We start from the raw sequence: 13,530 nt of genomic DNA on the forward strand, positions 1-13,530 counted from the left end.
CATTGAAGCATTTATTGATCCTACTGATTCTACTCTGAGATCAAGAGAATGGCTACACATTTGCATAAATTCACCACATATAACTACTTTTTAGCTTGGCAGAAGAGCACCTGAGCTGAAAAATTGAGTTCTGCATACACGACAATACAATCCAGGCTGGTGAAGTGCTTGTGATACACTCAGATACCATCACCACAGTATAGAAGGAGAAACTGCCATTCAAGAAAGTGCACATCTTTTGTAAAAAATTAAATTATGATCTCAGATCAGCACAGAACTAAATGAAGACAGAAAAGTACTATTTACCCTCACTTTGTTAGTCAATTCTATACATAACAACACAATTAAAGGTATGTCTGTTACACCGTAAACAATGAAAGAAGTATACTTGGTCTCTACAATTTAGTCCTCAGGTTCACAAAGGTATTGAACACCTCAGAATGCCCTTCACTATTCTGGAAAATCATGTGTTTATGAAGGTACACAAGTTTCTACTACCACACAGCAAACTGGACAGAGCATTTTTCCTGAAACTGGTATGGTTCCATGTTTTCTACAAGGAACACCAAGCTTCCTGGTAGGTAAAACATCATATTAAATTCACCAAGACAGATGGATGAAGCTTTCTCTTTTAAGTTACCAACCAATTTTAATATGTTTTTTTAAAAGATACATGAACCCTCCAAGCTGCATATGTTAATGTTAGCCTATACATAAAACTATTTCTATCAGGAACTGATTTTATTTGCCAGCCTTTTTCCCGTTCCTGTCCATCAGGTCAGTAATGATGAAGGGGTAAAATCCCACAAATCCATGGGTAGCATCTATTATTAAAAGACTCGCAGAGAGCCAACCTTTAGCTGAGACAAAAGATCAAGTATGTTTGGTCCAAAATGCCTGCAAGCCCTGAAGTGCAATTACATCAAAACACAGACAATTTGAATATACATCATTTTGAAATTCAGAATTAATATGACCAATCTGACACAAAGTCCTATGGTGCTAGATTCCAGCATATTAGCTACATTGTCTACAATTCACAATACAGACTTAAATTTAACAAGGACCCAGCATCTCAACTAGGTCCAAAGGGAAACAACAACCTCACTATTTAAAATATTATTTACCTGGAGTACCAAGATGTAGGCTATAGGCATTTGAATATCAGCATATTGAAAGGATTAGTAATACTCAACAAGAGACCTCCTTAGAAGACAAAATAGACTGCCAAATCCTAATTACCAGTGAAACAGTATTTTAATTCCTGTGATTTTACGTGAGGCAGATATTGAAATCAATATCCTGTCATACTGAATCCTGGCAAACAAAAGACTATATCAAATTTCATTAGGAAAATGATGTACAACTGTCCTTTAAACTGACATAAGGATGGGTTTTCATATGACTAAAAGTCAATGTAACAGATGTAACAGTTCTGAATGACTTTTTGATTACTTGACTATCTGCTCTCAGGAGTCTACTCTGACAATGAAGTCACCATTCAAAAATATTAAATAAAGTTAAATAATGATTGTTAAATTATTTACATGATTTGTGCATATATAGAACCTCAGTGCAATCTCGTGCATTTCTAGCCCTCCTTCTAAACCAACACCACCCCAGTGGCCACTGCCACTGCCAAGAAATTCAGCATGAAGAAGAAATACAGATCATGTAGATAAAGATTCTGAAGTGTAAATCAAAAAGGCAAGTTTTGTTCACAGTATTTAATAGTCCAAAGTACATTTAGCTAAGACTCAAGAGGGATAAAGACCATGGTGACTACTCTGTTAAGACTGACTATTGGCAATGAGTTCAACAAGATCTCACTCAAACATGCAACTTGCAACAGATAATTAACACCAAAAGAAGTTCAAATGCTTCATTCAAGGCATAAGGAGAACAAAATGGACTGAAATATCAAAAATTTCAAAGATATATAAATATTGGATGCCTTTTAAAAAAGTTAGCATGCAAAGGGAAATACAACAAAGACTGATGCAGTATATTCAGAACCCAAACAAACAAATCTAAATGCTGGCTGGGCTGAGACATCTGGAACTGACTTCCTCAAAAATCACTTTCACAGTTCAAACCGTAGCTGGCATCAACTTCTGAATATCTGACAAGGAAGAGTATCTCTTACAGTGAACAGCTGCCTGAACAGCCCTCATTTTTCTCACAAACCAGAAACTCAGTGGAACAGCTAAAATACATGTTATAAACAGCAATAGTTTGAATTCACAGAGCAATTGCCTGAATAGATGCTAATATTGAGGTAAGTAGGGAAGCTATATTTTAAAAAGATAAAGGATCCTGTCTGCAACTATTTAAAGCCACTAGAGATATAGAAAAGCAGAAAGGCATGGAGTGACAAGAAGTTAGCATCAGTGAGAAACTTTCTCCAACTCAATGCATCATGTGTACTTTACTACCTCTTTTAGAACTGCCTGCTTATTTTCTCAGACAGGATGTTGGACAAAGCTATTTTTATATAAATTTAACTTTATATAAATGAGTATGAACGGAATTTTTTTGGTCTGAAGTTAGAAGGTCACTGTTTTAGTCATTTAATAATAGAGGTGTTTTTTTCTTTTGACATTTTCATTTTAAGGAGAAAAATTACAAGAAAAATATGGAGGTTCACTGATATGAATAATGTATTCTTACCTTCTAGGACCTTGACTTAATTCACTAAAAATCTGACTTTAAAGTTGACAATTCTAATAAAAATCTCTCCCTATCATAGAATCAAGCCATAACAACTTGAGTAATTTCAGGAAATATTGTAATTTTCACCTAATAGAAGATTGAAATATATGTCAAAAACTTAGCAGAAAACTGATATGGCAGTCAGGGTCTATTTCAATGCTACTCTTATTCCTAACAAAATTCATTATAATTTTTTTGTATTTTTCCTTCTACTGAATCACTATTATTACATGGATTAATATACCCTTGCCTTTTTCAGTACAAAGCAGAGATTTTATCTTTTAGAAGGCTCTTGTACTGTTTTTATTCATGGGTCTATCAATCAGAGAAATGCTAGAGATCATATTTTTCTTTGCTATGGACTGCACATCCTTGACACTAAAGCTAAATTCCAGTCCTTTTCTCTGATTTATGCCAATGCTCCCATTGAAGAGAACTTAGATCCTACTGGAACAAAAGGAATGACTGAATGGTTCCTTCCTAGCTTGCACTGTTCTAACAGTGGTGTAGTTCATAAAACATAAATGAAGCTACTCCTGATTTAGAAAGATAGAAAACCAGTTAAGACTACTGGAAATTATTTATATTATGATGGGATTAAAAAAAAAAACAAACCCAAAACAAAACAAAAACAAAAACAAAACAAAAAAAAAACCCACAACAGAACAAAAAATCCCAACTCAAAACTTGGTTGAACTTCATTTTTACAAGAGAAAAAAATTACTTCAGGGATCACTAATAAGCTTTTCAAAGATGAAAATCTGGGAAAAAAAGCCATCAGATTTTCTTTTGAGAATAACTGAACTTGTATTAAAGATGGCATCTTAAGACTTGAAACATTGATTCTAAATCTATTACATTTTAATTCCTAAATGTGCAAGTCAGGGTAGAAAATTTTGAAAATATTTTATTTGTTGTTGTTGGTATTAATTATTACACTCCTCATTACACCAAGGAACTCTATTTTACCAGACTGCAGAGATATAGAAAAACAACAAATCCAAGACAAAAAAACTTATTTGTATTAAAAAATCCAAGGAAAATAGAATTTAATTACCATGTTTCATCTTTAAAGAAAAGGTATCAACTAGGACACATGGCTACAATTTCAGATAAAAATGGAAAGTTTGGGGGTTTTACTGTCTAAAACCATTTTTAAACAAAAACCAAAACAAGGGTAGGAGTGAAAACTCAAAAGACCCCTTCAGATAATTGCAGCCTGAGATGATCCTCTAGCAATAGCAATGTCTTTCTAAGGCTTGTGGGAAATTTACACATTCTGGGAACAAAAGATCAAAGTTCAATGGCTTAATGTCTATGTTGGCTACAAAAAACTAAAGAACAGGAGCCAAGGCTTCTTTCTTGGCAGATATAAAGGCTTTACTTGTCCTTCTGCCTTTTCTGTTTCTTAGAATATTAAATAATTTATAACAGTTCAATATCTTTGCTGGCACATACGAGTAACTTCGAATCCCTTCATCAAAACTTGACTGATGGAAGTGTCAGTTGCTACATTTTCTCAATTAACAGGTATAAATTGCAATGTAGTTCCAGTTATGTTGCTGTCAGGGCAAATGTTGCCTCCTGTTTCAAATAAAATCAGAATGTGAATACTTTCTGCTAAAATTATAAGTCTTGCTATTATTTTATAAGGCTTCTCAGTAGTCAAGGGACTTGTGAGGAGACTCTTGTTCCCATTGATGTCAACACCAATGTCAAACCACTAGCACTGAAATTAAGTCAGCATTTTACCTTAATTTGGGGGGAATTCTAAATGTTATTTTGAGTATCATCTTCTTAAAAGTTCCATGCAATTTTCACTAAATATAAATATGGACATGTATTTCTCTAAAATTTTATCTAAACGTAAAAATATTCCTTAAAAATAGCCACTCAACCTGTTATTATGTAAAGGCACCAATTTATCTGACTGATACTACAAACAATCACGTGAACTCTAGCACATAAGTATTATATGTGCAAAATAACTTCAAATAAATAAACTATGTTTTAGTGTAAAGGATATATAAATGTATGATAGTATTAATAGTATTTAAATTACCATTATTGCTTTAACAAAACTGCTGCACCTCGTAATTTTCTTTTTCTTTATAATACGACCTAACTCAGAGATGCTAAGACAATTCAATATTGTACATATACCTATATATTATGTAGCATCATATATTAAAAATTGATACCCAAATACTAAATCAATTTAGAGGGTTTACCTAATATAAAAGATATTTCATTTTACAGTTTCTAGGAATGGGTGCAATTTAAAGTACAAATGACTAGTTTTCCAAAACTATTATTTGCTCCTATAAAAAATTATTTAAAGTGTTAATTGGATTTGAATTTTTCACGAATGGCAGATGAGAGATAAACAGCTGATAAAGTAAACAGGATGCAGAATGACTGTAGTGTTTTGAGTATTGACACTAAGGACAGAAGGTGTTACATAATAAAGCACAGTCACAAATGATGTTTTCTTTCTTATAATGAGTGAAATCTGATAGAAATGCTAAAGGCAAATTATTCAGCCATAAATGTCATGCAGCCACTCAGTGAAGATCTTAATTTGGCCTTGATGATATCTTATTCATATTTACCTTTTACATTTTAAACTTAGGTCTTTGCTCTCCAATTTTGACATGATAACCATATTTTCCCTTGATACATTTACTCTTATTTCATTTATACACCTTCACATCCTCCTCTAGGTACACAACATACATAATTCCTATGCCTAAGGAGCTGCAAGCAATGGTACATTTACTAACAAAATAATAAAAACAAGAGTCCTGCATGCATCTGCAAAGTAAACGTTCACATTCTTTCCATTTGCCAAAAACAATGGGCACTGAATATGAATCATATTTTACCCAGTGATTTATTTGTAGATGAGATTAAGGAAACTGCTGTTTTTCTAGGTTTCCTCATCCTTGGTAAAACTACTCGGTCATTTTGTGGTCTTGGAGTATGTACTTCCCCCTTGCCCTTCTGTGTTCTCCCTGTCTAACTGGCATGGTGAATTGCTAAATATGTTGCAAAGCAGTACCCTTCGCATTCATGTAAAAACATAATCCTCTGTTTAATCCCTTTCCTCCCTGGCCACAATTTAAGGAATTCACAAATAAATCACTGATTTTATTTCAATGACATAGCAGAGGCAAATACAAAGTGGACTCTGGGTCTCCTCTACCCTACAAAACCAAACCCAGGTCACCTTTGCACTTAATCCAGGTAAATTATTCCCAGCATCAATTTCCCTGCTCCCCAAATTAATTATCACCAGCTGCTTGTGATAAGCATGCATGTCCCCTCCCTCAGCTCCCACCGAGCGCAGTTCCAGCCACCCCTGCCATCTGGGTGACACCTGGTACCCAATACCCATCTCTCCTCTACCCAGAACAACCCGAAATCCCAGGAAGATGCTCAGATAACATCCTCTTCCTCCTCTCACCCAGCCTCACAGAGAACAGAAGAGTGATGGCACCATGGTTGGCCACAGAGACATGTGGAAGACATGGAGGAGAAGGTGGGAAAGAGGGGAGCCGGGGACATGGTGGGAAGAGAGGGGAGGGAGGAAGATCCACTCATACAGATGAAACTTCATGCAGGCCTGGCCTCCAACCCGTCTCCTCCATAGAGCGATGGGGAGGGGGCGATGGGGCGAGCTGAAATGGCCCCTTACCTTCACTGCAGTCCTTCCCTCGGAAGCCCGTTTGGGAGCAGTCGCAGACGGCCTGGTCGTTGAGCACCGAGCAGACGCCCCCGTTGAGGCAGACGTCGTCCCTGGCGCACAGCCGGCTCTGCTCGTCATCCAGCCGCACCTCCTGGCTCTCCACCGGCGACGCCTGCGTGTAGTTCACCCGCACATCTGTTATCCAGCCCTTGAAGGGCTCCCGGTCCTTGACGGAGGAGAGCGTCAGCTTTAGTGTCGCCGACCGCAGCTCCGGCGGGAGCCCTCCTAGGAAGAGCCCGCTGAAGACAGTCATGTCCCGCCGTTTGGACTTCACCTCCACCCACTTGGCCTCGGTTCGGTCAATGATCAGCGTCGTGTTCTTGAAGTGGCGGCGGATGACAACAGCGTGCCAGAGGTTGTCGTTGACCGCCGTGTCCGAGAGCAAGGTGGCAGGCTCGGCGCAGAAGATGGAGAAGCTGAGCTGTAGCCGGCCTCCCTGGGTGAGGATGAGCTCCAGGAAGTCACAGAAACCCTCGTCATCAAAGTAGAGCACCAGCCCGCTGGAGCTACGTGTCTTCATGTTGAAGCTCATTTCGCTCTCGCAGCAGGCGTTCCACTTGGGGAAGCGGGTCCACTGGCCCTCCGCACCCGGGAACTCCAGCCCGCTGCCCAGCTCAGCCCAGCAGCCCAGCAGTAGGGCCAGCCAGAGCAGCAGGCAGCCCCCGCGCCGCACCAGCACCGCCCCCATCCTGCGCGGCCTGGGGCGGGTGAGCGGGGCGGCAGGGCTGGCGGGGGGCGGCACCGGGGCCCCGGCGGCAGACAGGGTAAAATCTTGCCGGGCGCCGGCCGCGCTGGAAGCTTTGGGCACGCTCACCCCCGCCCCGGGTGCGGGGGTCACTGTGGGAGACTCCCCGGGGCGGGGGGCTGCAGCTGCCCCACGAGATGGGGTTGGGCGCAGGATGGTGCCAGAGGCCACCGGGGGGGACGCGCAGTGGGGGTAAGGCGCCGTTGGATCTCTTCACTGGCCAGCCACGCTCTGCAAAAGGTGTCCAGGGGTGGGTGAGTCAGCAGAAATTTTCCCCAAAGCCAACATTACCAAACTGGGAAAAAATCCAAGATCAGTGGCAAAACTCTCCTCCAAGTGGATCCACCAGCTCGGCAAGGCTGTAGCAATATCCTGGCACATGCGCGCCTCTTTTTACATCCTCTCCACCAGCTGTAGTTTCCCAGGAAGCCAATTATGGATCCCAACGCTGCCTCCCTAGGATGGATCCTCTTGTCATATCACAGCCTGTCTGCCATGGTGCTGGAGCAGCGTCAGCAGACGACAGGACTCATCGCTCCTGGTTGCTTGAGCTGCCTCAATCCCAACGGGGTTGAAACCCAGAAGCTGTCAAACAGCCGAGTGGCCACTTGACATGCAAAGCCTGGCAGCTCCTCTTCTCTTTGCTTGAAAAAGGCCAAGGCTAAGATCCAGGGGGGTGATTTTCCTCTATTGTTTTTGTTTCTAATCTGCAAGGAATTGAAACAGAATAATAAGAAATGACAACTAATAACATGTTGAATCACAAAGTTGATCAATAGTGAACGTTTGTGATTATTTTTTTCATTTTGACTGGTGCTGGACATTAGGAAAATGCTGCTGTAATTTTCAAGTTACCGAGAAATTGTAATAGGTTGCAGCGCTAAACACAAACCTCAACATATATGTTTATACTAGATTACATTTTTATGGTATAATCTAAATGTAAACTACTTACCTTTCCAAAACTTTCAAATATTTTGGTAGTGCATTTTATTATTACAAGAACAGTGTTAAACAGAAAAGATGGTGTTTACTCTTCAATATATTTTATTTTAATTTGTTTTTGAAAACACCCACCATGGCTTGTGAAGCTACAAGCTCCTAGTCATACAGATGACGCTACCAAGCCCAGTTCTGATTGTTTCTAATACAGGTCAAAAAAATAAAGTGGCCTGAGCTCCCAGCAGGAACTGACAACCTCCACCACGCATGGCACACCTACTGGTTTACACCTACTGGTTTATTTTTCCTGGGGAGAGAAAGAATTGCAATAGTTTCTTAGATAGCTTTTTGAATTTTTTTTTAATGGTTTTCAAAACATTTTTTTTCCTGCTACCTGGTTTCCTCCGAGGCTGATATTTTCTGCTGTGGCAGGGAAAATCCAATTCAAGCCAGCTCTGATGTTGACATTATTCACAATGCAGATCAGCTAATCCCAGGTGTTAGTCCTCTGAAATTGGTTGCAGTATTTTATGTATATTTACTCAGCTGCCCTTATTTAAGAGAACAAGGAGAGAACAACTCCTCTGTTTTCAAAATTATATATATGCCACAGTTCACTCTTAGCCACTGAAGAGGTCTCTACATCCAAAATGTTTCAGTGGAGAGGCTGCGTTTCTTCCCCAGAGCTGCTGTATCTTTTTTGGAAGCTGTGTATTAGCAGACCTCTCCTGATGGAGGAGAGGATCTCCAACACCTCCCTCACTCATCGCTTCCCCTTCCCCTCCCGTATATTTCTTTGCCAGCAGCACTTAGGCAGGCACAATAGCATGGCCAGAGCTGCTGCCAAGCCCTCTTCTGGGCTGGGGTATGTGTGCGTGTGTGTGTGTGCATGCGTGTGTGGGGAGAGGGGGCAGAGATGACCCTGCCAGGGAGAAATGTTTTAAAAACAGGCACACACCTCAGCTGCCTGCACCTGACACGTTCAGAGCTGCTAAGTCACCTCCTACTCTCTCTATATTTAATTTCATTCCTCTAAATGTCAACACGATTATTTTTATTATTCGCCACACGTGAGGTGGGCAAGAGCAGCAAAAGGGAGAAGAGGAGAACCCCCCCCCCCAAACTTCGCGGGCAGAGGCCAGGCGTGCCCACCAGCACCAGGCAGACCCCAGGTTTCCCCCACGCCCTCCCTGCCCCTCGGCAGGAGCCACCTCTGGCAACGCCGCCACCAGCCGAGGGATTTTCCGGCAGCTCCCGGGAGAACCCGCGGCGGGAGCCCCCGCAACCCCGCTGCCCAAAGGGCCTCCGGGGCGCGGCGGTGGCCGCGGGCTGGGGCGCCGCTGGCTTGCGGCACGGCGCCGAGCGGCCGCTCCTGCTTCAGCACCCGGAACAGCTCCGCCCTGCGCGGCCCGACGGGGCGGCGGCGCCGCTGCCCGCGCCCGCCCGAGCCGGAGCGGCCCCGCCAGGGGCTGCGCTCCGGGGGGAGCCCGGGGGGAACGTGAGGGCTGCTCTCCAGGGCGGGGAGGGGACGTGAGGGCGGCCGCGGGGCCCCGCTGCGGCGGAGGGGAGGGAGGCGGTGATGGAGCGGGTTTGGGGTGTGTGGGGGTGCGGGGAGCCGGGTGCTGGCTGGCGGTGTGAGACACGGCGTGCGTGCCCGGGGACAATGACACGGAGGAGGGGGGCTGTGTGTGAGGGGGGCGTGGGAGAAAGGGGGGGGTTTGAGGAGACGGGGTGAGTGGGGAAGGGGCGCGGGCTGTGTGTCTGTGTGTGTTCACGGGGGTTACCGGGCAGCTGCTGGGGCTGGGCTGGCCCCCGGGGGAAGGGGCGGTGGGGAGGGAATGCGGGAGGCGCGGCGGGGAGGGGAGGCGGGCGCAAGGTGCGCGGGGCGGGCGCCGCGGCGGCGGGAGGAGCGGGGCGAAGGAAGGGAAGGGGTTTGCGCCTCCGTTGTTGCGCCGAGGGTGCCAGGAACCCGCGGTGTCTACCAGGGGTGGGGAGGAGGGTGGGGGGAGCCAGGCAAGGACGCGGTGTGAGTGTGAGTGTGTGCGAGCGTGTGCGCGGCCGCCGTGCGTGCCAGAGCGATCCCTACAGGTGTCCGCGGAGAGCCGCCGCGCGGGGATCCCACCTCGCGAGCATCCCTGCCCGCTGCCTGCCGCTGGCTGCAGCGCCTGCCTGCCCCCTCACTCACACACACACACACACACAGAGCAGCAGCAGCGGCGAGAGGGAGAAGAGAAAGGAAAAAGAATAATAAAAAAAAAAAGAGGGAAAGAAGAAGAAAAAAAAAAAGAAATACTAAAAGATAGAGAGGTGGAAAGACTGTAAACGAAAGGAGAAAGACCCAAGGAAAAAATAGCCCAGCAAACAATTGCTTATTTATTACTGGTGGTAGAATTTCACACATTGCCAATAAACAGCACAGTCTTGTCTAGTCATTTCCAAAGCAGAGGGACACTTTCATTCTCGGAAGAGGACAATTTATTAATATAGATCTATCTATGTATCTATCTATCTCAAATGGCTCTTAAGTACCAGGCATCCCTCCCAGCAATGTATCCATGAACACGCACATATGTAGCGAGAAATATGCACAAACCAATATAAATGTAGCTATTGCATTCGGAGCCTCGCCAGTGAATTCGTATGCTTCCCCCACCCCTTTACAACCATTTTTTATTCTTCAAAAATTATGATTTAGTCACAGGTGCCCCGATTGAGCCTTTTCAAATTAGAAAAAGAGAGAGAGAGAGACACCCATAGGTCAATAAATCCTTAATAAATGCCAGGTCGGTTGGCATGCACAATCCTTGGCAGAATCCTTATTGTATGAAATACAGAGCATTGTCTCTGGGTGCGGGGAAGACCAGAGTTCACAAATTACCGGATGAAATAAAAGGATCTGAAAAACAACCTTGCTGCAGCCAAAGGGAGAAGCGCTCTAATTCAAAAGCAGACTTAACAGCATCATTAATCTTTTCCTTTCATTTCTACGTAATTTCTAGAATCAAATTCTTTCCAAAGCGGCTGGAATGATCGATTTTGCTCCCCTTCCAGTCTGCAGATGTCTTTATTTTAATATGCTTATGATATAATTTCTACCCCTTCAAAAATGCACACCATCAGCAGGAACCTAAACAGTTTCAAACACATATCGAAGAAGCCGAGTGCCCTCTTTCTTCTGACACACAATAGAAAATGTCCCAAATTATCAATGCACTTCCCGCACAAGCCCCTCGTCTCTTTCAGACCGCCGCCGATAAATAACAACAATATTGCGATATCCCATCGCTGCCCCGGCTTCGCGATTCACCACGGCAGCTCACGCCAGGGAGAACATGCAGCAGATTGATTTTATCGCCCATGTCTCGCAGACCCCCCTCTCCCCTCCTCCCCCCACGCCTTGCCAAGGGGGCAATAAATCACCGCATCCAACCTTTAACTTACACCTCCGCTCCACCATCTCCTCTCCTCGCCATCCACCTCTCCACAACGCCGCACGCAGACCCACCAGCCTCTCGCGGCGGAGCGCGGGGCTGGGGCTGCTCCTCCGCGGCGCCGCTGCGGGCGCGCCTTACCTGCGCGGGGGCCGCGGGGCCGGGGCCGGGCCGGGGCGGGCGCGGCTGCCGGGGCTGCCTCTGCCGCTCGCCGGCGGAGCGGAGCGGAGCGGAGCGGGCGCTGCTGCGGGTGCGCGGCGGCGGCGGCGGCGGCGGCGGGCGGGGGCGGCCGCCGGGAGCGGGGGGCGGCACCGCCGCGTGACGCCGCCGCGCCCGTCTGCCCGCCGGGGGCGGTGCCGTGCGCGCTGCGGACCCGCCCCGGCCCGGCCCGGACCGGCACCGGCACCGGCACCGGCACCGCGGCACCGGCACCGCGGCACCGGGACACGGCGGGGCGCGGATGGAGGGACCGCGCGGGAGAGGCTGCGCCGGGCGGCTCCGCGGAGAAGCGAGGCCGGGGGCGTGCACGCTGCTGGCGGCTGATGGCTGGGGAGGGTCGGAGGGGTCGCATGGGCAGAGGGAGAGGTGATGCAGCGCTGGTGCAACACGGCGAGGGCCCAGAGGGAGCTGCCGGCTTCCCGAGGAAATCTCCTCTTTCATTGCGTGGGTTTGGGGGATTCTTTTGTTGGTGCTTTGTATTCTTTTGTTGGTGGTTTGTTTTACTTTGGAGAGGGTTGGTTGGTTGGTTGATTTTTTTGTTGGGGTTTTGGTGGTACTACTACTAATTATCATCATCATCATCATCTTTATTATCATTATCATTATGTCATCTTTTTTTACGCCCTGGAACTGAGGTTTGCTGGATTCCGCACAGCCTGTGGGAAAATGGAGGTATAATCTCGTGAGCAGAGCACACCCATGGACCAGGTCTACCACAACCATGGGAGAAATGCTTGGGAAAGCCATTTTCCAGCATCAAACCCACCTGACTCTGTGTTGTCTCCAGAACTGTTAGAGAAAGCCCAGGCATCTCAAAATCATTGGGTTTAGCAGCATGGGAAGTGTTTGTTTGTGCCAAACATTTTCTATATCTGTTGCGCTTCTAACTTGGTGCCTGTGGCCTACAGAAAAGTGAAGAATTGATTGTAAGGGATTTGCATGAAGCCTTAGCCAAGGTCCTGGCCACTTTTGAACACATGGAGTGATGATTGTCACACCAAGGGTCAGAAGAGCCCACTAAGGGGCATGACATAATTCTTTGAGAGTGGTTGTGCAATTTTATTTTTTTCATATCTGGGGTGTAAACATAGCAACTTAGTTTTGAACTGAAACTTCAGAAATAAGCATAAATAAAAAGCCTTTCTTCCATTTCACTCCCAGTGGAGTTAGCTTTATGATTTATTTTTTTCTTCATGAAATGGGTTTCCTCACAGATGACAAGTTTGATGAGGTAACCAAGCAACATGTTAAGTAATGAGAAGAAAAGCTTCCTAGATATGCAATGTATCTTCAGTGCTTAGAACATAATCAGACTTTCCTTTTCTTCAGCCAACTGATATCCACATCCAGTTAATTTCATAGTGAGGATTTCTCTTGATAATTCTAGTAACTTGACCCCTTCAAGCAGAGAAAGGAGCAAATAACTCTTCTGCTATTAAAAGCAGATAAATTGTAAGCTGAAACATGATAAGTGATACACGTTTTTAAAGAAGCAGAGTTGTAACTTGATAGTAGTATTTAGTGTACATATATATATGTATGTATGCATGTATAAACACATATATACATGTATATAATATATATACATTTTATATCTATATTATAATTTTTTAACTGTAGCTTTATTTTATTAGGCTCACAGTAAGCACAAGGTAAAACTTATGCTCTTAGATGGGGAATGTCAAAGACCAAGGCCAATCCACCCTGATTGTGCTGGCATAGTGGAGATCCTG

The 13,530-nt window shown here is 45.0% G+C and overlaps 1 protein-coding gene across 30 annotated transcripts in view; it reads right to left on the reverse strand.

The window, feature by feature from the left end:
* The window catches only part of NRXN1 (neurexin 1), a 668,819-nt gene extending 656,944 nt beyond the window's left edge, over positions 1-11,875 (reverse strand). For 28 of the 30 annotated variants that reach the window (XM_064415211.1, XM_064415210.1, XM_064415207.1 and 25 more), the window contains exons 1-2: positions 11,720-11,875; positions 6,410-7,912 (exon numbers count right to left, since the gene is read on the reverse strand). In XM_064415211.1, the coding sequence (XP_064271281.1) occupies positions 6,410-7,148 (739 nt within the window). In that variant the 5' untranslated portion in view covers positions 7,149-7,912; positions 11,720-11,875. Of the gene's footprint in view, positions 1-6,409; positions 7,913-11,577; positions 11,611-11,719 lie in introns of those variants that run through there. The other 2 variants (XM_064415180.1, XM_064415181.1) reach the window with 2 other exon arrangements.
* Positions 11,876-13,530: the final 1,655 nt, after the last annotated feature.

The sequence above is a fragment of the Passer domesticus genome, chromosome 3, assembly GCF_036417665.1.
Source record: "Passer domesticus isolate bPasDom1 chromosome 3, bPasDom1.hap1, whole genome shotgun sequence".
Lineage (NCBI taxonomy): Eukaryota > Metazoa > Chordata > Aves > Passeriformes > Passeridae > Passer > Passer domesticus.